The sequence below is a fragment of the Elgaria multicarinata genome, chromosome 6 (genome assembly GCF_023053635.1).
Source record: "Elgaria multicarinata webbii isolate HBS135686 ecotype San Diego chromosome 6, rElgMul1.1.pri, whole genome shotgun sequence".
In the NCBI taxonomy this organism is placed as follows: domain Eukaryota; kingdom Metazoa; phylum Chordata; class Lepidosauria; order Squamata; family Anguidae; genus Elgaria; species Elgaria multicarinata.
In genome coordinates, this window is record NC_086176.1 from 17,294,834 (window position 1) to 17,316,604 (window position 21,771).

At 45.0% G+C, this 21,771-nt stretch overlaps 1 protein-coding gene across 1 annotated transcript; it reads right to left on the minus strand.

Annotated features, from left to right (window-relative positions):
* Positions 1-9,473: 9,473 nt before the first annotated feature.
* LOC134400165 (uncharacterized) lies at positions 9,474-13,895 on the minus strand (the record flags this gene model as incomplete). The annotated part of the gene is given in 4 exon segments (XM_063128455.1): positions 9,474-9,596; positions 11,665-12,466; positions 12,599-13,763; positions 13,766-13,895. Coding segments are annotated over 4 exon segments (2,220 nt in total), but the record flags the coding sequence as incomplete, so codon positions are not given.
* Between the last annotated feature and the right edge of the window lie 7,876 nt (positions 13,896-21,771).

Genomic DNA, 21,771 nt, shown 5'->3' on the forward strand with positions numbered 1-21,771 from the left:
CAAGTGTCCCCCATCTTGTAACTGTGCATTTGGTTTCTATTCCCTAAATGTAGAACTTGGCATTTATCCCTATTAAATTTCATTCTGTTGTTTTCAGCCCAGCACTCCAGCCTATCAAGATCACTTTGAAGTTTGTTTCTGTCTTCCAGGGTATTAGCTATCCCACCCAATTTTGTGTCATCTGCAAATTTGATCAGCGTTCCCTGCACCTCCTCATCCAAATTATTAATAAAAATGTTGAAGAGCACTGGGCCCAGGACTGAGCCCTGTGGCACCCCACTCGTTGCCTCTCCCCAGTTTGAGAAGGTTCCATTGATAAGTACTCTTTGAGTACATACCCTCCAACATGTCATAGATGGCAACAGGAACCCAGTGGTGGACATTCATTCATCCATCCATTCATTCCCTTTACATGCCGCTTTCCATAAAGTTTCAAAGCAGCAAACGCACAGCTTGATACCATCAAACAGCAATAAAATATGCAAGGGTAAAAATGGTAATCAGAGTAAAAACGAATAGCCCACTGCAGCGGAGGCTAGTGGGTCCATTGTCAAGGGGGTAGTGAATCCACTCTGGGTTTCAATCAGAACTATAAAGGAGGATAGCTCTTTGAGAGTTCTGACTGAAAACCAGATTGGATTGACTGCCCCGCTGACATCAGAGCCAACAGCCTCCCTTGTTCTACTGTGCGCTACTTGTAACTTCTGTGTTTCTCACATGAAATGCCATTGCCAGAAAGGTGCTCAACTACCCCACCCCACCCACTTGCACATTGGAGTATGCTTTTTTTTTCCAAAACAGACCAACCATACGTTTTCATTTAAAAAAGAAAAGAATGTTTACTTGAGTATTTAGGGTATCTCTTACCTCCTATAAAATTGCAACTCAGTGCATATTCAGCAACATTTGCTATCATGACAGGCAGTCACTGAAGAAGGAAAGGGAAGCTATACATATGCTATCTTCACACTTGCACATCTATATTCATGTGCACTGGAAAAAAGGATGTACGCATGATGACACCAGGCAGAGATATAACTTCTAGAGACCAACTGGAAGGGACAAAAATCTGAAAAAGTGCAGAAAATGATTAAGGGGCTGGAGCATCTCACCTATAAGGGAAGGTTACATCAACTGGGATTGTTTAGCTTGGAAAAAAGGAGGCTAAGGGGAGACATGATAGAGGTGTACAGAATCATGCACGGTGTGGAGAATGTGCTGATAGGGAGACATTTTTCTCCCTCTTCCAAAATACTAGAACCCAGGTTCATCCCATGAAATGGACTGGTGGGAGATCCAGGACAATTAAAAGGAAGTACTTCTTCACACAGCGAATAGTTAAAATATGGAACTCACTACCACAAGATGTAGTGATGGCCACCAATCTGGATGGCTTTAAAAGGGATAAATTCCTGGAGGAGAAGGCTATCAATGGCTACTAGCCCTGATGGTTGTGTGTTATCTCCAGTACTCGAGGCACTAAGCCTCTGTGCACCAGTTGCTGGGGAACATGGGTGGGAGGGTTCTGTTGCCCCATATCCTGCTTGTTCATCCCTGGCTGATGGCTGGTTGGCCGCTGTGTGAACAGAGTGCTGGACTAGATGGACCCTTGGTCTGATCCAGCATCAGGGCTCTTCTTATGTTCTTATGAAGAACTAGTGCATATAGATGTGCCTGTGCTAGCAAAAAAGAAGTCAAAATTGGGATAGTGAGTGATACACCATAGCTAGGTACCAGAAAGTAAGTACTGTCTTTGATAAATAAGGGCAACTGGACTTATTACCAACTGAAAACTATCCTAAAGAATCCGACAGAGTGTTTCTCAGGGATGCCATGGGTTCATCAGTGCTCCTTTCCCTGTTCAATCTGCTGGTGGCTCTCCAGCTCCTTCACGTAGCTTTGTAGGGGTGGACTTTCATAGTGATCCATAATGTTTACAGACAAAATGCAATGCCAAACAGCTTCCTAGCTTTCGAAAAGCCTCCGATCCATGCCCCTATAGCTTTCTGGGAGGTGTGGGGTGGCGCTGGGCAGGCTTCTGGTGGAAAGAGGCCGGCAGTTTGCAAAGAGCAGCGAGATCATTATTTATTTATTTATTTAATTAATTAATTAAATTTATATACCGCCCCAGAGCTGAAGCTCTCTGGGTGGTTTACAAAAGTTAAAAAACAGTGGACATTAAAAAAGTATACAAAATTTAAAACCATCAAAAAGATATAAAAACAACAGTATACAGTATCCATTTTAAACAACAACAGTTCTGGGGTCCATTAAAAAAAACACAACTTAGCATTTGTTGTTAAATACTGTTAAATGCCTGGGAGAAGAGAAAGGTCTTGACCTAGTGCCGAAAAGATAACAATGTTGGCGCCAGGCGACCCTCATCGGGGAGATCATTTCATAATCAAGGAGCCACCACTGAAAAGGCCCTCTCCTTTGTTGTCATCCTCTGAGCTTCCCTCGGAGTAGGCACTCACAGGCGGACCTTAGATGTTGAGCGCAGTGTACGGGTAGGTTCATGTCGGGAGAGGCGTTCCGTCAGGTATTGTGGTCCCAAACTGTTAGTTGGCAAGGCATACGGAACCCCCTTTTAAGCTGCAGGAGCCTGGAATATGCAGCAGGCCTTGATGCTCCTTAACCCACAGCTAAGCCAACATCCATCATGGCCGCTTCTGGCAATTCACTTGTAGTGCTCTCCCCACCCGATGTTTGCTTTGAGGGTTCCCACGAGTCAGGAGACCCCGTTCCAGTGTTTGTCTTTTGAGGAGTTTCGCTACAAGCTCACATCCATCTCCTTGGCTTTTTCTCCCCCAATTCAGATTCATCCTCTCTCTAGATCTCTCTCGGTTTGTTTCATCAGAACAAGCTCTGAATTGTTTAGATCCCTGTTTTGACAAGTAGAAGCCCTTGGTGGGAAATGGATGGCCATTTGTGGATTGGAGAGAGGGATTCTTGACTCATCTCTCCTTTTTCTGCATATCTACAAATTGTGCTGCTTCATTTAAGCCCTAAATGAAGTCTGTGCAAGCCAGGGTGGCCATGTGCCCTCTTTTCAACAAATCAGTTCTCTATTCAAAGGGTTGCTGGAGGACTGTTATCTATTTTAAAGGTGTCTTCTAATTGAAGGGCTGTCTGGTCCATGGCCAGTTTAAAGAACCAGGTCAGAGAAGTATCAGATCTGGGCCTTGAAGCACCAAGGTCACCTGCTCACAGTTTCCACACTTTGATATTTTGATTTAAATTAGAAATTATTTCTAATTTTGCATCTATACATGTAGATTTACATATGCACATTTTATACAAATCAGTTTCTTCTTTTTGTCCTCTTTTGGGGTGATTCACAAATGACCACCCTAGCAAACGGGACATGAGCCTTAAGATCACGTCCATGAGTGGCATGCTGTTGGGCTCTCGCTTGTTGGCTTTTGCAGGATAGAGCACTCTTCAAACGTGAATGCATAAATATGGGAATGTGCAGCTCATTTAGGACCAAATAATTGGCCACAAGCCCATGCAATTCATCTGGAGGAAGAGAATGTTGAAGCAATTATATAGCTTAAATGGTGATTTCATTTAAACATTTCTGATGATTAAGTTTATGAGATAATCCTCTCATGTACATCAATCATACTGAGCTCCTTGCGAGATGGGCAGGATACAACTCTGATAAATAAACAACTCCCTCAGGCTCTATACATTTTGTTGTGTGCAATTATATACAGACTAAGGCCTATCCATTCTCTCCGTTGTATTTACACCCATCAGAAACAGTTCCGGGAGATGTTGGACATGGACTGTATGTTGCTTTTCATTTGTTTTGACTCAAGAAGTTGATTAATAAAACATTTTCGGACAAATGAATAGTGCCATTTAATGAGAAGATAGTGTTAATCTGATGATAGGAATTTAACAAGATTCAAACTTCAAGTGAATTTAATGAAGCATCTTGCAATATAAGATTTAATATCGTTTTTTGTTCTAACCAAAGACACATCTAACCTTTCAGTTTTGAACATTTTTGTCCTTGTAGCACAAGTGATTTAAAATAAAATAAAAAGCACCTCTTGTGGTCCAAACACATCTTGTGGTCTCTGATCTTCTGTCTGCAGCATCCAGAGGTTCAAAGATGGCTTCTGTAGAAGACTTAATCACAAATGTGATTTCATTCTTGCTTTAGTTACCATGCCTCAAGAAATGATTAAAGGTATCTATTCTATACAATTTGGGCTTCCATGATTGATGCCTCCTCTGCCTGGATCTAAATATAATACTTCGCATTTGTGAGACTTATATTAGCTTCTTAATGAAAGTAACCTTGGGGACAACTGCAAAATGAGCTTTCTCTAAGTAAATATGGGCCATAATGGTGTCACCCTAGAAGCAAAGTAGAGACTTGGGGCCTTGCTAGACCAGGCCTTAGCGCGCCTTCCAACCCGGTTTCCCTGCTGTGCGTCCAGATGACGCACAGGGGAATCCGGCGGCAGGCCGCAGTGAGGCCTGGTCTAGCGCACCATAAGCTAAGTCGCTTATGGCGCGCTTTTTCCCCAGCTCCGGCCTCAGGCCGGGGCTGGGGGAAGTGTGGAGACTTCCGTGGCTTTTCGCGGCTCCTCACTTATCGCGAGGAGCCGCAAAAAGCCGCGGACCTGGCACAGCGCTCATAGGAGTGCTGTTCCCATTGGCGGGGGGGGAAGAGAGGAGAGGGCGAAGGATGGGAGGGTGGGTGGCACGGGGGGAGGGCGGGTGCGATTGCTCCGCTTGCCGCCCAAGCAAGCAGCCGAGCGGCGCTTGCCCGGGCAATGCCGCCCCATCCCGGGCATTGCCCGGGCAAGCACCGCTCGGCTGTTTGCTCAGGCGGCGGCGGCGCAATCACACCCGCCCTCCCCCCGTGCCACCCATCCTCCCATCCTTCGCCCCCCCCCCCCCGTTTAAAAAAATAAAATAAAAAAGCCACTTACCTTCTTGGAGTCTTCGGCCCCTTAAAAAAAAAAAAAAAAAAAATGGCGGACGCCGCAGGGCTTGTGTCCTCCCTGCGGCTCCGCCGTCTGGAAGCCTGGGCGAGGCGCGCTAACGTTAGCGCGCCTTGGCCCCGCCTCCCTGCCGGCATAAGCCGGCAGGTCTAGCAAAGCCCTTGGATTTTAAATCTTAGAGCTGCAATAGATTCTCCTCTCTCTTTCTCTCTCTCTGAGTGAATCCACACCACTGCTTCTCCTATTACTAGCAACATTAGCTAACAACAATAATAAACACACAGTAACATGTATTTTTTATCTGCAACAATGAAATTAAAAAGACGTTTCAGATGAAATCAATCATTGATCAACCACTAAACAGTGGTCACATTAAAACATGTTAAGATGAGCCATGATTTTTTAAACAAACAAACAAACAAAAACCACAAAGCCACAAATCAGGTTGACATACTAAAGGCCTATCTAAATGACTATATAAGTCACCTGACAGTAGAAGCATATCAGAGTGGTGGCTAGGCAGATCTGTTTAGTAAGGGAATTCCAAGGCTTGGTCACAGCTGGGGAGAAGACCACTCTTATATCCTTGCCAAATGCGCCTCAAGGTATTGGTCGGACTAAGAGAAGGGGTCCTTCAGGGATAGGGTGGCCCATTATGAATCACCAAAAGCACCAATATAAAGCAAAATGCAATTTTTTGATCTACTCATACAATTTTTTTTTTTTAAGAAAGGGTCATTGAACGGGTCAAGAAAAGACAAAGCTACTGCTTGCTAATAAAAAATATAGACACTGTATAAGAAGTGCTGTCTTCTGTAATACAGAGCAGCTAAAGCAGAGATTTAAAGAGATACAAAGCATAACATGTAATGTCTCGTATTTGTAGTGTATGAAACAACACAGTGCTTTATTGAATTGTACATCTCTTATGGGTTGGATCCAGAGTGTCCTTTCTGGAAACAAATAGACTGCAATCCAGCGGAGGCTTCCACTGGTGGAACGGGGGGTGGGGGGATGGGCATTTTTGTCTGTCACACCCCACCCTAAGATACAAAAATATGGAATTTGTAAGGTATGCTAGTTCTACATCTTAAGAACATATAAGAAAATAAGAAGTGCCCTGATGCTGGATCAGACCAAAGGTCCATCTAGTCCAGCACTCTGTTCGCCCAGTGGCCAACCAGCCATCAGCCAGGGATGAACAAGCAGGACATGATGCAACAGCACCCTCCCACCCATGTTCCCCAGCAACTGATGCACACAGGCTTATTGCCTCGAATACTGGAGATAGCACACAACTATCAGGGCTAGGCTTTGCCTCCAGGAAGTTATCCAACCCCCTTTTAAAGCCATCCAGATTGGTGGCCATCACTACATCTTGTGGTAGTGAGTTCCATAATTTAACTATGCGCTGTGTGAAGAAGTACTTCCTTTTATTTGTCCTACATCTCCCACCAATCAGTTTCATGGGATGACCCCAGGTTCTAGTATTTTGAGAGAGGGAGAAAAATGTCTCCCTGTCCACATTCTCCATACCATGCATAATTTTGTACACCTCTATCATGTCTCCCCTCAGCCTCCTTTTTTTCCAGACTAAACAATCCCAGTTGATGTAACCTTCCCTCATAGGGGAAATGCTCCAGCCCCTTAATCATTTCAGTTGCCCTTTTCTGCACTTTTTCCAGCTCTATAATATCCTTTTTTAGGTGTGGTGACCAGAACTGTACACATAAATACCAGTGATAGCTTCTAAGTGGATCTGAATAAGAATAAACAGATGATATAAAACGGAACATTGTCAGTGCTTTATGCTGGTGCAGTGTGAAATCTTCTTTGTGAATGATCCCTCTCCCCGCCCAAGGTACTACAGAGCAAGAGCAGCCGGCCATTTATCATAGCATATAGTCTAAATCGAGTCCAGATGTCTTGATAAAAAACACTTTGGAGTCCAGTGATAAGTTATTGGGTTCAAGAGTACTTATCCTCATGGTAGAAGAGAATAATTTCTGACTTTTCAAGCAGTGTGGAATGAGCATAGGACTGCTCTACAAATTCAGCAAACTGAAGTGGCAAAACTAACTGCACAATTTCAGACTGCAAGGATGGGGATCACATTTTTTGAATGATCTCCTACATTAAAATTTCCCAGTGAATAGAAAACCAGCACAGGGGTCTAAGGGCTGCCCTAGAGCCTTTATCCCTTATGTGCTAGTTTTCCCATTGAAATGTGTTTTTACACATTTGAAAGTGCTGTCCCTCACCTGTAGTGGTACAGTCCTTTCCGTCCCTTCGGTGTCCTGCCATCTCATTCCCATCTCATTTTTCAGCATATGTACAGTAAGCCCTCGTTCTTTCTTCTGGATCAATTTGCTTGAAATGTGCCTTCTGCAAAAAAAATAAATTAATGATCTCATCCACGTTCCACCGCACTTGCCATAACTTGCTAGCAGTAATTCAATGTAACCCTGGACAACACGGCATACCCACCCACTCTCGAGCTGCAGCTTAAAACAGAGTTGGATGTCATCAGGAGGATATTAATGATTCCTCACTCCAGAACTTGGAGCGATGATTTTGCTCAGCCAATGAGTTTCAAATGGGCCTTTGGATAAGAAGCAGAGTCATGAAGTCAGTAGGAAACATTCAATGGCACAGTCCTGTATCCTAGAGGGTCATGTTCAGTCAGTCCATCAGACGTTCCGCTGGAGTTAGTGCACCGGGCATTGATTCCCAGGCAGTCCAAAGTCTTCAGGGGACCAGGATTCAGATGTGTTAATGTGTAATGCTGTGTGTGAAGATGGCTCAGAGCATCTTCTTGCTTGTCAACAAAATCGACGGGGCTGTTCAAACTGAACACTCAACAGATCTCAATGGGTTCTGAGTGTTCAGCTTGAAAACTTAAACGGTCCAACCCCAACCCCACCTCTTTACCAAAGTTCCCTGCCTTCTTGGTTCTCCCCTCTCCCAGTCCCCACCCCCTGAAAAAATCTTTACCGTGAGGAAGGGGTGAGCTGACAGGGAAGTGTAGGAGGTGAGGTACAAGCTCTATTTCAAGTTTGCCCCATCTTCAAATGGACTTGATTCATTAGGCAACAACTGAAAAGGTCTCTTCAGCAGAGACACCCCACTTACCCTCCCCAGCCTGGTGCCTGCCGTAATAACTTTTCAGTGCTCTGTAAAGACCACTTTTTTTTAAAAAAAATAAAAAAATAATAATCTACAGGCCTTTTAAATATTGCCGTTTTCCACCCTGTTTTAGCATTGCTGGTTTTCATTCTCTGCTCTCTGTAAGCTCACACCCGGGGGGGGGGGTTAACACGCTCCCTACCTTCGCTTCTCCGCTCGTGTTTTTGTTCCTCAGTTACTTCCTCTTTCAAAAGCGGAAGGACACAGTGAACATGAGGCCCATTGAGACTGCTGTTATACTGGCACTGCTTCTCCTGCACACAGCAGGAGAGAGCAGCAATTCCGAGTTTTAAAAAAACATCGGACTTAATGAGGTTTTTTGTTGTTGTTGCACAAGGAAGGCCAGAAGGGGCGGAAGGCGCGCAAGAGGCAGACAACGTAGGGTGACCCTATGAAAAGGAGGACAGGGCTCCTGTACCTTTAACAGTTGCATAGAAAAGGGAATTTCAGCAGGTGTCATTTGTATATATGGAGAACCTGGTGAAATTCCCTCTTCATCACACCAGTTAAAGCTGCAGGAGCTATACTAGAGTGACCAGATTTAAAAGAGGGCAGGGCACCTGCAGCTTTAACTGTTGTGATGAAGAGAAAATTTCACCAGATTCCCCATATCTACAAATGACACCTGCTGAAATTCCCTTCTCTATGCAACTGTTAAAGATACAGGAGCCTTGTCCTCCTTTTCATAGGGTCACCCTAAGACAGCGTCATGTGAGGGACCTGAGCAAACTCCATGAGTGTCCAGTAACGAGCGTGCAATAAAAAGCTTGTGGGATGGAGCTTTGTGTCTCAGGGTGGGGGAGGAGATAATCTTTTCTCTCTGCTTGTTTAGGTAGTAGTCAAATATTTCTTTAACTAGCAGGTGCACTGATTACAACAAGATGATTGCTTGAACAAGCATTGGTGGCTGATGATTACTAACTATGGACACACTTCCTTTGTTTGTAGGTGGAGGTGAAATAATTTATTGTAGGTGAAATAATTTGGAGTCTGAATGCAGACAAGAAAGGTAATTTTGCAGGTAAGAAAACACTTTCCCCCCCAAGGGCTGCAAACATATGCTGTTTGCTTTGGGGGCATTGAGGCTTCTCTGCTTCCCCCCCCAACAACTTATATATTTGTAAATAAACACATCATTCATTTAAAGCTTTTCATTCATTCATTTGTAGCTTTAAAAAAAAAACCAACCAACCGCCTCTTCAGATTGATAATAAGACAGTAAGCTGACAATCATAATAAGACAGTAAGCTGACAATCTAAAAGGCATCAGACAAAAAGAAAGGGGATTGGGAGGGAGGAGGAAAAATGGCAACTCGGGCACTATTGGGTAGTTACGAAGTTCTTGCAAAGGTTCTTTCTGGCAAGAAGGGGCAAAGCAATCTTAGTGCAACTGCTCTTTCTCTGGCTGATGGATGGGTCTAGGTCGGTTTTGTTACGGAAAAACTGGAGCCCACACGGAGAAACCGGAGTCCACACCAATGTTCTTGTCCAAACAGATAGCTTTATTCGCTAGCGAAACAGCAGCCCGGGATGAGTCCACGGGCAGCTGCCCTGGGGACTGGGAGGAGGGGCTTTTTATACACGCCCCTCATGCAGAGGAAACGCCCACACTTTTACACAAAGGAATTGCGTGCGCATCTTGACAGCATAGCACAACCGGTTCAAACCTGTTCGGTAGGAATGTCTGCCTCGGACTTCAGGCATGCGCAAAGAACACAGCCTTCATTAAGGTCATAACCGGAAATGACAGCCAGTTCCCTCACATTCCCCCCTTTGATACACTCTTAGCGAAGGCACAGAGTGCTATCATTATCCTAGATTGTCATCATTGACAGGGACTGGCCTGTAATCCTGCAAGGCCATTAGATGCACTGCAGTACGTTTATCTGCAATTTGCTCTATCATGTCCTTCAAACTTTGTATAATCATTGGCATAAGACAGGGTAACAGCAAGCATAACGTAATTCTTATAACAACAATACTGATCATCTCTTTTAGCCCACCAAACTAATTGAACCATGAGCCTAAGCCCTGGCCTGAAGTGAGCTTGGCCATGGGCGATTAGGAGGTATGAAGGTTTGATTTGGTCAATAGGACAAGATAGTTTGGTTCAGCGTGGTAATGGTCTGACACGGGGTTTCTCCGATCTTGGGAGCCCCGGAAGATATTCTTTGGATGCACCACCTTCCAATTAGGGTGTCTGTCAGCATCCACTGACTATGGGGGTTGGGGTCAGTGGTCTCATTATACGGCTGGCTGACATTGTATTCTTGGGCTTCCCAAGGCCATTGGTCTCCTAGGTTGGTTCCTCCACATACATAACAATTTGATACATTCAGCGTTGCAGCGACAGTTTCTGCAAAAGTGACAAAGAGGTTGCGCGCTATCTCTGGCACTTCAAAAGGCTGTTCGACTTCTTTCCAAAAGTCTTGGAAGAAGTGCTCTTGTATGGTGTGGCCTGTTTCTACAAACTGAGCGAGTTTTAGGTAAATCCGCCCCAGGGGATCTGCTCCCCGTCCATGGATGCGGAGCCCGAATTGGTTCCCAAAAGTGGTCACGAACTGTTGTGGGTTAAAAACGGTAAAATTCACCAAGTTGCACTGTTGTGCCTTGCAGTTACTGAGGACTGGCACTTTGGTTAAGGAGGCGTGGATTTTACCGAGGGGGGGTGTTGTTGAATAAGTGGCCCACCATACACAGTTCCAATAAGGACAGCTGTTATCGCAATTGGCTTGTTTGGGGATGGTAGACCGCATCGGGTCTGTGGAGGGACATATATATTTGTCTTCGTGCATGTATGTCTTCTCCCAGCTGAGATCCCCACACTGATCTGGCCAGTGGGAGATCTTGCAAGGGTCTATGATCACAGAAGCTGGAGAATTTGGGGTTCTAAGGGGTATTTTCTGCAATAGTGTACCCTGCTTGTTAGCATCTCTGACCTCTAAGTGCCATTTAACAGGATTTTCTCTGGGATCAAAACATGTGACTTTGTTATTCAGTGAACATACTGAGAAAGAAACATTACGGAAAGTGCAAGACGTTTTGGTCTCAGTACACTGCAATTTACTCTGATATATAATAGTCTGTTTGATTTGGTTATGCAGTTTCACTGTTTGTATACAAGAGGAGCAGAGATCAAGTTTTGACTTCTGGGATGATATGCTCAGGGTCAAAAGGAAGAGCAAAATAGGCAGAACATGCTTCGGGCGGTGTCCACCTCTTCTTTCCAGGTTGAGAGGGGATGCAGCGCCCCCAGTTATTTCGCTCCCTCGGTTGCCGGTCCCGAGGAGTCTTCTCCCGTCGCGTCCAGCGGTGAGGGCTGTTTCCTCAGGGTGAGCTTTAGGCCCGCACCTTTCGTGGCCTGCCATCTCTCGGGTGCGGCTAATTTTGCTCGGCTCCAATGAATCCAACTGGAATTCCCTTGGACCTTTAAAGCAGTAGGAGTAGTCAGTATAATGGTATATGGCCCGTCCCATGTCTTCCCTAACAGGCTTTCTTTATAACTCTTTACCCAGACTTCATCCCCAGGCTTGAAGCCATGAACAGGGATAACTATTCCTAAGGGAGTCTGTTCAGTATGCTGGCTCATTTCTAGCACTGTCTGATTCAGTTCTTTTAGAATCCGATTAAGGTTGATCTCGCCACGAAGTGGCAGGGTCTCGACTGTAGCTGGCAGCGGCGGAGGCCTGGCATAGACTAGTTCATATGGAGTCAGCCCGTTACTTCGGGGGGTGCACCTCATGTGGAGCAAGGCAACAGGGAGCATCTGAGTCCATTTAGAGTGTGTTTCTGCGCACATTTTGCGAAGGTGTAGTTTCAGGGTCTGGTTGGCTCTTTCTACTGCCCCGCTGCTCTGCGGTCTCCAAGCACAGTGTAGCTTCCAGTCTATATGAAGTGCTTTGCTAAGTTTTTCAGTGAGCTCGGCTTGGAAAGCTGGTCCATTGTCAGAGTTCAGCTGCTGGGGCAGGCCATAGCGAGGGATGAGGTCTTGGATCAGGTGTTTCGCTACTTCTCTTGCCCCTTCTGATCTGACTGGCCATGCTTCTACCCATCCCGAGAACGTGCATACGGCTACGAGGGCGACCTTGTAGCCTCCAGCTGGCGGCATGTGGGTGAAGTCAATTTGCATAACTTGAAAGGGTCGGCTGCCTCGGAGTATCTGGCCTGGGGGAAGCACAGGTCCTTTCTTTGGGTTATTTCGTGCACAGGTGACACATCTTTTGGAAGCTTCCATGCAGTGGGTGGCTAACTTGTCTATGTACATGGTCTTTTCGATCAGATGCCGAAGGGCTTCTTTGCCTAGATGGCATTGTCTGTGCATGTGGTACACCGCAGTTCTGGCAAGACGTTCTGGCACCCAAACTCGGCCGTCCGGCAAAATGTAGAAGCCTTTTTCTTTTCTGTATTTATGTTCTTCAGCTTCTTTCTCTTCTTCTTGGCTATACGGAGGCGTCATGGCAAGAGGTGGCAGGGAAATCAAGAGGGCGTGGCTTGTTTCTCGTACTGGCTGGTTGGCGGCGTCTTTGGCAGCCTGATCCGCCCTCTGGTTCCCTCGAGCAATTGGGTTAGATTTCCCGGTGTGTGCTCTGCAGTGAATCACCGCAACCTTCTCTGGTAGCCATACAGCTTGTAAGAGCCTCTGGATCTCTTGTGAATGTGCTATTTCTCTTCCTTCGGCTGTGAGGAACCCTCGCTCTCGGTACAATGCTCCGTGTACTTGGAGAGTAAGAAATGCATATTTTGAATCTGTGTAGACCGTGATCTTCTTTTCTCTTCCCCATTCTAGTGCAGCGATTAAAGCTAAGAGTTCAGCTTTCTGAGCGGACGTGCCAGGTGGAAGCGCTTCAGCGATTAGGACCTCATCTTCTGTTACTATGGCGTAACCCGCCTTTCTGACACCGTGCTGGATAAAACTGCTTCCATCAGTGAAAAGGACGATGCTGCCAGGCACAGGACTGTCTTTTAGGTCGGGTCTGCTAGAATGGACGGTGTCCATTATTTCTTGGCAATCATGTATAACTGGCTCAGGCAAGCGCATCAGAGTCGCAGGGTTCAGGGCTACGCAGTCATTCACTTGCACGTTAGGGTTCTCACACAGCAGTGCTCGGTATTTGACAAGTCGGGAGTTGGTCATCCACTTTGGTCCGTGGGTTTCCAGCAGAGCTTTCATGGAGTGTGAGGCAGTGATTTCTATGTGCTGCCCATAGGTAAGTTTAATGGCTTCAGTTAAGGGCAGGCATGCGGCGGCGATACATCGGAGACATCCTGGCCAACCTCTGCTCACAGGATCAGTATTCTTGCTTAGGTATGCTACAGGCCGATTCCACGAACCCACTCTCTGGGTCAGAACGCCCACGGCTGTGCCCTTCTTTTCGTCTACATAGAGGTGGAAGGGCTTGCTGATATCAGGTAGTCCTAGAGCAGGTGGACTGGTAAGGGCTGATTTAAGATTCCGGAGGCTCTCTTTTGCTTTAGATGTCCAGTCTAGGGTCCCGGATTCAGGGACTTTCTGTTTCAAGAGTTCATAGAGGGACTGTGTCAGGGCAGCGTAGTTCAGGATCCAGATCTGGCAGTACCCTGCCATGCCCAGGAAAACTCGTAATTCTTTTTGTTCCGGGGCTGGGGTATACAATTGATTGCCTGGGTCCTGCTGGCAGCTAAAAGTTGAGTGTTCTTCTTGATGATAAAGCCCAGATATGTCACTTCTTGTTTGCAGATTTGGGCTTTGGCTTGACTAGCACGGTAACCTGCAGTCTCCAGATGTCTGAGCAGGGCGATGGTGTTCTGGATTCTTAAAAAAAAAGGTAACAAGTCCATGTCTGCAGGGGCTTTTCTTTTGATGCATTTACAAATGAAGCCAGTAAAAACAATTCACTGAGCATTTATATTCCTTGGCTGATCATGGTTCTCAAAAAAAAGTCTTTCAGTCATTGAAGAGTCTGATCAATGTCCATCTTGTGAGGTCTTTAAACACCTGGTCTTTAAACAGGGAGGTCATGATGATTCTTGGCACATCAGGGGTAACAAATCCCATCTTTCTGGGTTCTTGAAAACTTTGAGTTATTGTGCTAATTCCAAGTCTTCTTATGCATAAGGTGGATTCAAATACTGAGAAATGGGCTAGCTCCAATTATGGCAGCTGTTTGTAGACAAATTAGCCAATTCTTTTGGCAACATCAGGGCTTCTAACAGATCAACTGTTAATTCTCCATGGGTCACTGCTCTATAGGCAGTCACAAATCTTCTTTCTTTCCAAATCTGTCCATGTGATATTTTGAATCAGTAAATATAGTCTTTTGCCTGAAACAAGCATCAGGGCTTCTGTGCATACTACGAGTTCAGCTGCTTGTTGTACAATTGTAGCTGGATCCATCAGTAAACAACTCGAGGTCATCGTATAGGTCTGGGCGAGGTTTGGTGCCAAGTTGCAAGACTTCAAGTCATGCTCTGGAACTTCTTCTTTGTAGTTCAGGTATCAACGTGGCAGGATTCAATGAGGCAAGCCTTGGGTCCACAAGGAGGTTGATCTCATATCTGGACTGGCAGGTGGGGTTCAGGTGTCAGCTTCTTCCACTGTACTCCACTGGTCTGTGCCACGTTTTTGGCACAGCACGCTTGAGGCTGGTATTGCAAACACAGTAATGCAAGCTGGAGTTTTTAATTGCTTTAATCATTTCACAAGTCCATTTTTAAAAAGCAATAGCTGTGTTCTTCTTCTGGCTTCTAATTTCAAAGGATACTGATGCAAGAACACAGGGGTGCTTTTAGATTTCAATTGTAGTTGCATTTAGGGCTCAGGCTCAGGGCTCAAAGCATTTCAAAAGTTCTATTAGGCCAAAGTTAGAATATCTCTGCCCCCCCCCAAAAAAAAAAGCCACTGGGCAATTTTCAGAACACAACGTTCAAAACACACACAAAAATATAGCAATTCAGTATTTCCAATCTTCGTCAGCAGAGGACGCAAGATTGTCCATTCACTAACTTTTTCAAGGCAGGGCTTCTTCACCCCCCTTTTCCTTCTGGTCAAAAACCATGCCACGTACACTAACCTTCAAACACTTTCCTTTTTTTCTTTTTCTTCCTCCCCTATGTTTCAACTTCTTATCTTTCTTTACGTCTTGTATTCACATACTTTTACATACTTCTGGCATTTAGCAACATACTTTTTCTTTCTCCCATCTTGGCACAATGGTTGGCAAAACTATTTGTGCTTACAAGGAGCTTTTTAACTCAGGCAGTGAATCTTCAAAGCTATGGAAGACATTTCTTCCGTGAAATGGGGTTCTACATTTCTAATTATCTGAGGTTAGTGAAAGACAAAATACACAAAGTCTTCAAAATCTTTGGACTACTTCCACTGAGAACAAAACTTTTACTGAAACAAAACTGCTTATCTCTAGCTGCTAAGCATAGAGAAGCAAAAAAAAACCACTAGGGAGGAGGCGAAGGGGGATCCGTAGGAGGGAAACAAAAAAAAACGTTCTCTTTTCACTTGGGCCGGGTGGAAAACATAAACTGACAATTTTTTTTTTCACTTTAACACAACACCAACTTTTCTGTAGTAGCGGAACTGAACAGTGGGCATTGTTGGTGGGGGCCTCATCTGGGGCACCGTAGGCGAAACATAAGGCGGCGGCAGTTCTTCTGGAGGACAAGGTATGATTGGTTTGTCCTTTGAAGCAGTGTAAGTGAGCTGCTTCAGGCGGTGGGGTTGGATTCTTTTATCTTTCTTCGCCTGGTTCATCATTATTAGGGCTGCCTTTTCAACCATCTTTTTCGCCCATGGTGGGGGGAGCTTAGCCACTTTCAGCCACCCTTCAATGTATGGGATATCTTCTGGAGTCAGAGGCCCCCCTTCTACTATAGCTAAATTATATATTCTGGTAATATAGGATTCAGAAAAGGTGCCTTGTGGCGGCCAGGCCACAAGGGGGCCTAGGCTCGGCCAAGTCCAATGGCACTTATAAGTCATGGTTTGAACATTACACTGCGAAGTATCAAAAACTTGTGCAAAATGCTCTACCATGAGATCTAATGGAGTGGAAGAACCTCCCCCCATCCTAACTTTCTAAATTCACCAGACAGACAGACAAATCAGGTGGGTAGACGGGGAACCAACTGGCTATCGGTAGTGGGGGAGTCAGCTGGTGAAACAATAGGTTCACAATCACACGCTGCCAGCCCACGTTGCCGGAATTTCCAGGTACCAAATGGCACCAGAGGACTGATGGATCCAACGGCCAACTATGGAAATCAGGCTGCCATTCACACACCAATTACACAGAGACAACACCCTCTTTCCCAAATCCAGCCCAGCAGAGAAACAGAAAACAGAGAAACCTTCCGGCTTCTGAGGGGTTGATCCAGCCCCTCCTTCAGCTCCTGGGAGCCGGCTGAACAGAACAGAAACAGATTACAGAGAGAAACATTCCGGCTTCTGAGGGGTTGATCCAGCCCCTCCTTCAGCTCCTGGGAGCTGGCTGAACAGAACAGAAACAGATTACAGAGAGCTCATTGTTACTTGCCTGTTTGAAGTTCCGGCGCCGGTTAGAAAGGTATCTGTAGCAAAACTTCCACAGAGGTTCAGCTGCGTCCACGCCGCCCCCTCAGGTTGGTCCGTCTCCAGATCACCAGGCATCAGCGAAGCCGAAGGCAAGCTGATGGCGCGCTCCCGATGAGTGTCGGCGGACACCTGGGGGGGAGCTGCGAGGAGGCAAGCTGGAGTGGGGGAAATCTCCCTGGCAGGCTGTCCAATACTCCGTGAGGTTTCCTTGTTGAAGGAAGCGGCCCCACGTTGGGCGCCAGGAATGTTACGGAAAAACTGGAGCCCACACGGAGAAACCGGAGTCCACACCAATGTTCTTGTCCAAACAGATAGCTTTATTCGCTAGCGAAACAGCAGCCCGGGATGAGTCCACGGGCAGCTGCCCTGGGGACTGGGAGGAGGGGCTTTTTATACACGCCCCTCATGCAGAGGAAACGCCCACACTTTTACACAAAGGAATTGCGTGCGCATCTTGACAGCATAGCACAACCGGTTCAAACCGGTTCGGTAGGAATGTCTGCCTCGGACTTCAGGCATGCGCAAAGAACACAGCCTTCATTAAGGTCATAACTGGAAATGACAGCCAGTTCCCTCACAGTTTCCCTATTGGCATGATGTTCCTGGGAGCAGCCTACCAGGGGTCCTCAATCCCCTGGCAGCTGTCAGGGGCCAGTGTATGCTGTTCTTCTGCTCCACATTTGCAAGGCAACTGTCACAATTCTCAAGAAGCCCCTCTTCATTATAGAGGCTGGTCTGGAACTTCCTACATTCTGGGAAACAGAGGAGTGTAAAACAATATTTTAGATAACTTTGTGCCTCAAAGGTAATACATATGCACAGTGCACCAGGTTAGTTCTCCTTCGAGCTAGTTTTGGTTTTGTGAAGGTTGCCAACGTTGGCAGGGCCCTACTTCAGACCTGCTCTCACGCACCATTGTAAATGTGATTAGTAGGAGTTCAATCATTCTTCCCTTGGTACAGCTCAGGCTTAAATTGGATCCGTAGGGAGCTGAGAACTGTAAGTCATGTAGGCTGCAGACGTCACCATGACCCTGCTTCTCAACATGGTCTTTCCTGTTGGCTCTGTTTTTAACCTTCCTGTTTTACTGTCATAAAATAATTCTGAATGTTTTATTTATGGATTCATTTTAAGCATTGATATGCTGGCCTACTAAAACCAAGTTCTCAGGGCTGTTCACAACAATATTGATGCTGCACCTCCCCACCATAAAGAAGGTGTTATCTGAGGCAGTCATACATTCAAGTATTTTACGCTTGCGGGATGCTATAGCATCTCTAAAGCCCCATTTACAAAAGCAAAACAAAACATCCAAACTTTCCTAAAGTAGGAAAAGAGCTTCTTTGATGACTGTCAAGTATTTGCCTGCAGCTGCAGTCTCCAAGCTAAATTTAGAAGGCCAGAGAGACTTTAAATTAAAAATTCAAACCTTGGGGCTTAAGATTAGGCTTTTTAAATCAGTGTCTGGAGACCTACAGTTAATATTTCATTCGAGCGATTAAAGATTAACAGTCTGATCCCAAGATTTGCTGCATCAGCAAATATGTGATTTAGATGGGCCAAGCCATCCACTCTACCAGCTTGTGTTGTTAAGCTGGCATTGCAGGGATGCTACTCTGGCAGCTGTGGGTAGATCCTAGAGCACTTGTTTAAAGCTCCATCACACCTTGGAAGAAACGCTGGCTGATGCTGGCTACCGTCACTTCTCCGTGGACACTCAGTTACTTCCTGTTTTCAAACAGGAAGTATTAAGATGGCCAAAAAGACCCCTACCGAAAGACACACACCCCTTTTCTGGGGTAAAAGTGTACACCAAGCACTCAAGGCTCTGCCACCATATCCCTCCCTTCCCCCGGTTCATTAATGAAGAGTCATCAGAATGCAGTTGGCCAGTTGCTCAAGGTTGCTCTGCACGTTCTACCCCCGCAGGTCAAATGTAGCAACTTTGTAAACCACAGCTGCTAAGCCTTGGATCATGGGTCCAAGTTTCCATTATCCCAGACACTTCGGCGCACTTGCTCCTTGTTATCACCAAAAAACCCAAAAACAACCAATGGTCAGCAATGTCAGCTTCGCCCGCCCTTGCATGGGGGTCTTATAAGTTACATAACTGGAACACAGTTGTCACAATATTATGTATTGTTAGTTGTTAGTTTCATTTATGGGAAATGTATAACTCTGCAATCAACAAGAGATGGGAGGAGGGAGAGGAGCCATGAGCTCATCAGGAGGGGCATGGGATGCTATAAAAGATGTTGGTTGTGGATGATGGGCAGAGAATCTTGCCTTTGATCCATCGAGGGTGAGTTTCCTCCTACACATGTAGTTCAATAAAAAAAAGTAGTCACTGCATCTGGACTTGTCTGGCTTTCCTGTTCCCTCCCTACTGGTTGGGTTTTTTACCCTAACAGAAGTAAACAAGGTGCACGAGGGCCATTCAGTCCCTTGTTGTGAACACGCTGCTTCTCCCACACACAGCAGGAGAGTGCAGCAACTTCGGTTTAGGAAATATTTTGGAGTTTTTCTGCTTTTTCTTGCAGCGCAAGGAAGACCAGAAGCTGTGGAAGGCGCGAGAGAGGCAGACGACGTCATGTGAGCTACCTCCGAGGAATCCGTGAGTGGCCAGTAACAAGCATGCAATAAAACGTTCGTCAGATGGAGCTTTTAGAATTGGAGAACTAGAGTCTTAAGGTCTTGTTTCCTTCTTCCACTTGTGTGTGCAGGCAGGTTTGCACCGTGCAGGAAGCACGGATGTTAATTCACCGTGCAGGAAGCACAGATGTTGATCAAATCTCTCTGTATGATTGCCTTAACCAGAAGGGGCAAAGTTGTACATAGTTGCATAGGGCTAAGCAGCAATAGAAACTGATGAGTCTAGTGAAGCCTGGTGGAGGTGTGTATAGTTTTAAAGTGAGAGAAAGCCCTGATAAAGGTGAAAACAATGAACAGTCTTGTGGCACATTTCAGGACTAACACATTCATAACTAGCCTCTTCTGGCAGGCTTACCCAGATGAAGTTTAAAGCAAGAATTTTAAGATGTCTTGATTGTTTTTTGATATTGTATTGGTTTTAAATGCTCTTTTAGTTAATTTTATGTATTTGATTTATATTGTATTGTTGTACTAATGCTGTTCCCCACCTTGATCCAAAGGGAGAGGCGGGTAAGAAATAATTAGATGATGATGTCTTAAGTTGAACTACAGGCATAAATTACAAACAATGAGGTCAGAGGGAAATGAAATGCAGAAAGTACAGGCAGTGATAATTACCATATTTACAGTGGCCAATCACAAAACATAATACAGCTATCATTGCAATGATGAGCTGATTAACGTGGTGTGATTTTAAAAAGCCACCAGCACCCTTTGTTCTTCATCAACCCACAGGAGATAGAATTGAATCACTTGATGAATTGTAGTTCAGATGTTTCATGATGCAAGCTGTGTTTGAAGTTCCTTTGTTTCATAATGGGACATTAAAACCAGTGGCCTGGGAGGTTGAAATTCCCCCTCCTTTTTTTAAAATGGTCATTTCTGATGTCAGATGTGTATCCATTTATTATTTTAAATAGATACTGGCCTATTAGTCCTGTGCTGGACCTTGCTGGCAAATGATGCAAAATCACACTGGAAGATGAGCATATAAAACCCTGATGTTATGGATGATACTCATAGGTAGGGTGACCATATGACCGGATTTGCCCGGATTTGTCTGGGTTTTTGATGGCAAATCCGGGAGGGGAGGAGAAATCCGGATCCCCCCCCCCCCCCAAAGAACAGCTCTAATGGGAATTAACAAAAATGCTTATAACTCCGTCATTTTTTAAGTTAAGACATGAAACTTGGCACAATGGTAGCTCTTAGGAAGAGCTTTAGTCATACCAAATTTGGAACAGATCCGTTAATCCATTGATTTTTTTAGGAATTTTTTAAAAATTGAGGTTTTAAAATTATTTTTAAAACTGTCATTTTTAAAAATAAAGAGATGAAACTTTGTACCATGATAGGACTTAGGTAGAGCTTTAGCCACACCAAATTTGAAACAGATCTGTTCATCCATTGATTTTTAGGAATTTTTTAAAAATTGAGGTTTTAAAATTATTTTTAAAACTGTCATTTTTAAAGATAAAGAGCTGAAAGTTGGCACCATGAAAGCTTTTAGGTAGAGCTTTAGCCGTACCAAATTTGAAACAGATCTGGGGGCAGTAGCAAACCCTGTTAACAACAACAGCAGCTGGCAATGAGTGAAGATACAGTCAGAAAAGATATTTGATGGAAGGGGAGAATGTAACACACAGAGTATAGCAAAAGCTTCAAAGTACAGCAAAACCTACAAAAGTAGGAGTGAGTGAAGTTAATTTCAGATACATTGAATCTCTCACTTGTTCTTTATTTCAGTGATTTTAACATTAAGATGTTATGTAGAACAGATTTGTCTTAAATGTGTGCTGTAAAATCAGACGTGACCAAGTCTATGTTCGGGTGGGCATGCCCCCTTGGTACTGGACATGCCCCCTTGGGGGCGACCATGTTGTCCTCCTTTTTGGTTTCCAAAATATGGTCACCCTATTCATAGGTCCAGTAATAATGTTTCCAGAGCAGACGTATCAAGGTAGAGGAGGATAGGCAAAGGTTGGGCATGAAGGGTGTGATGTTCTACTACATAAGGCTATGTTGTTAAGTGTAGTATAAAAGTTTATTAAGGTTTGCAGAGTTTAAAGAAGGTACTCACTGTGTGTTTGTAGCAGAATGGTAAGTATGAAGCCATAGAGGGGGGAGTGAGTGCTGGATGGAAGGAGAGTGCTGATTGGATGTTTGAGTGGAGCGTCTGGATTGGCTGTGAGAGAAGGGGAGGAGTCAGAGGAATGTGTGATATTTATGCTGCCGCTGACAAGTATGTGGAGATATTGATGAGAGAGAGATTTGGAATAGAGATAGGAAGGGTCTGCGTGTTTTGCTGTTTTGGTGGATTTTAAGATGTTTTTAGGATGTTTTTAACAATGTGTACTGTGTTTTGATTGTTATGTATTTTATCGTTTGTTGTTGCTCCCCACC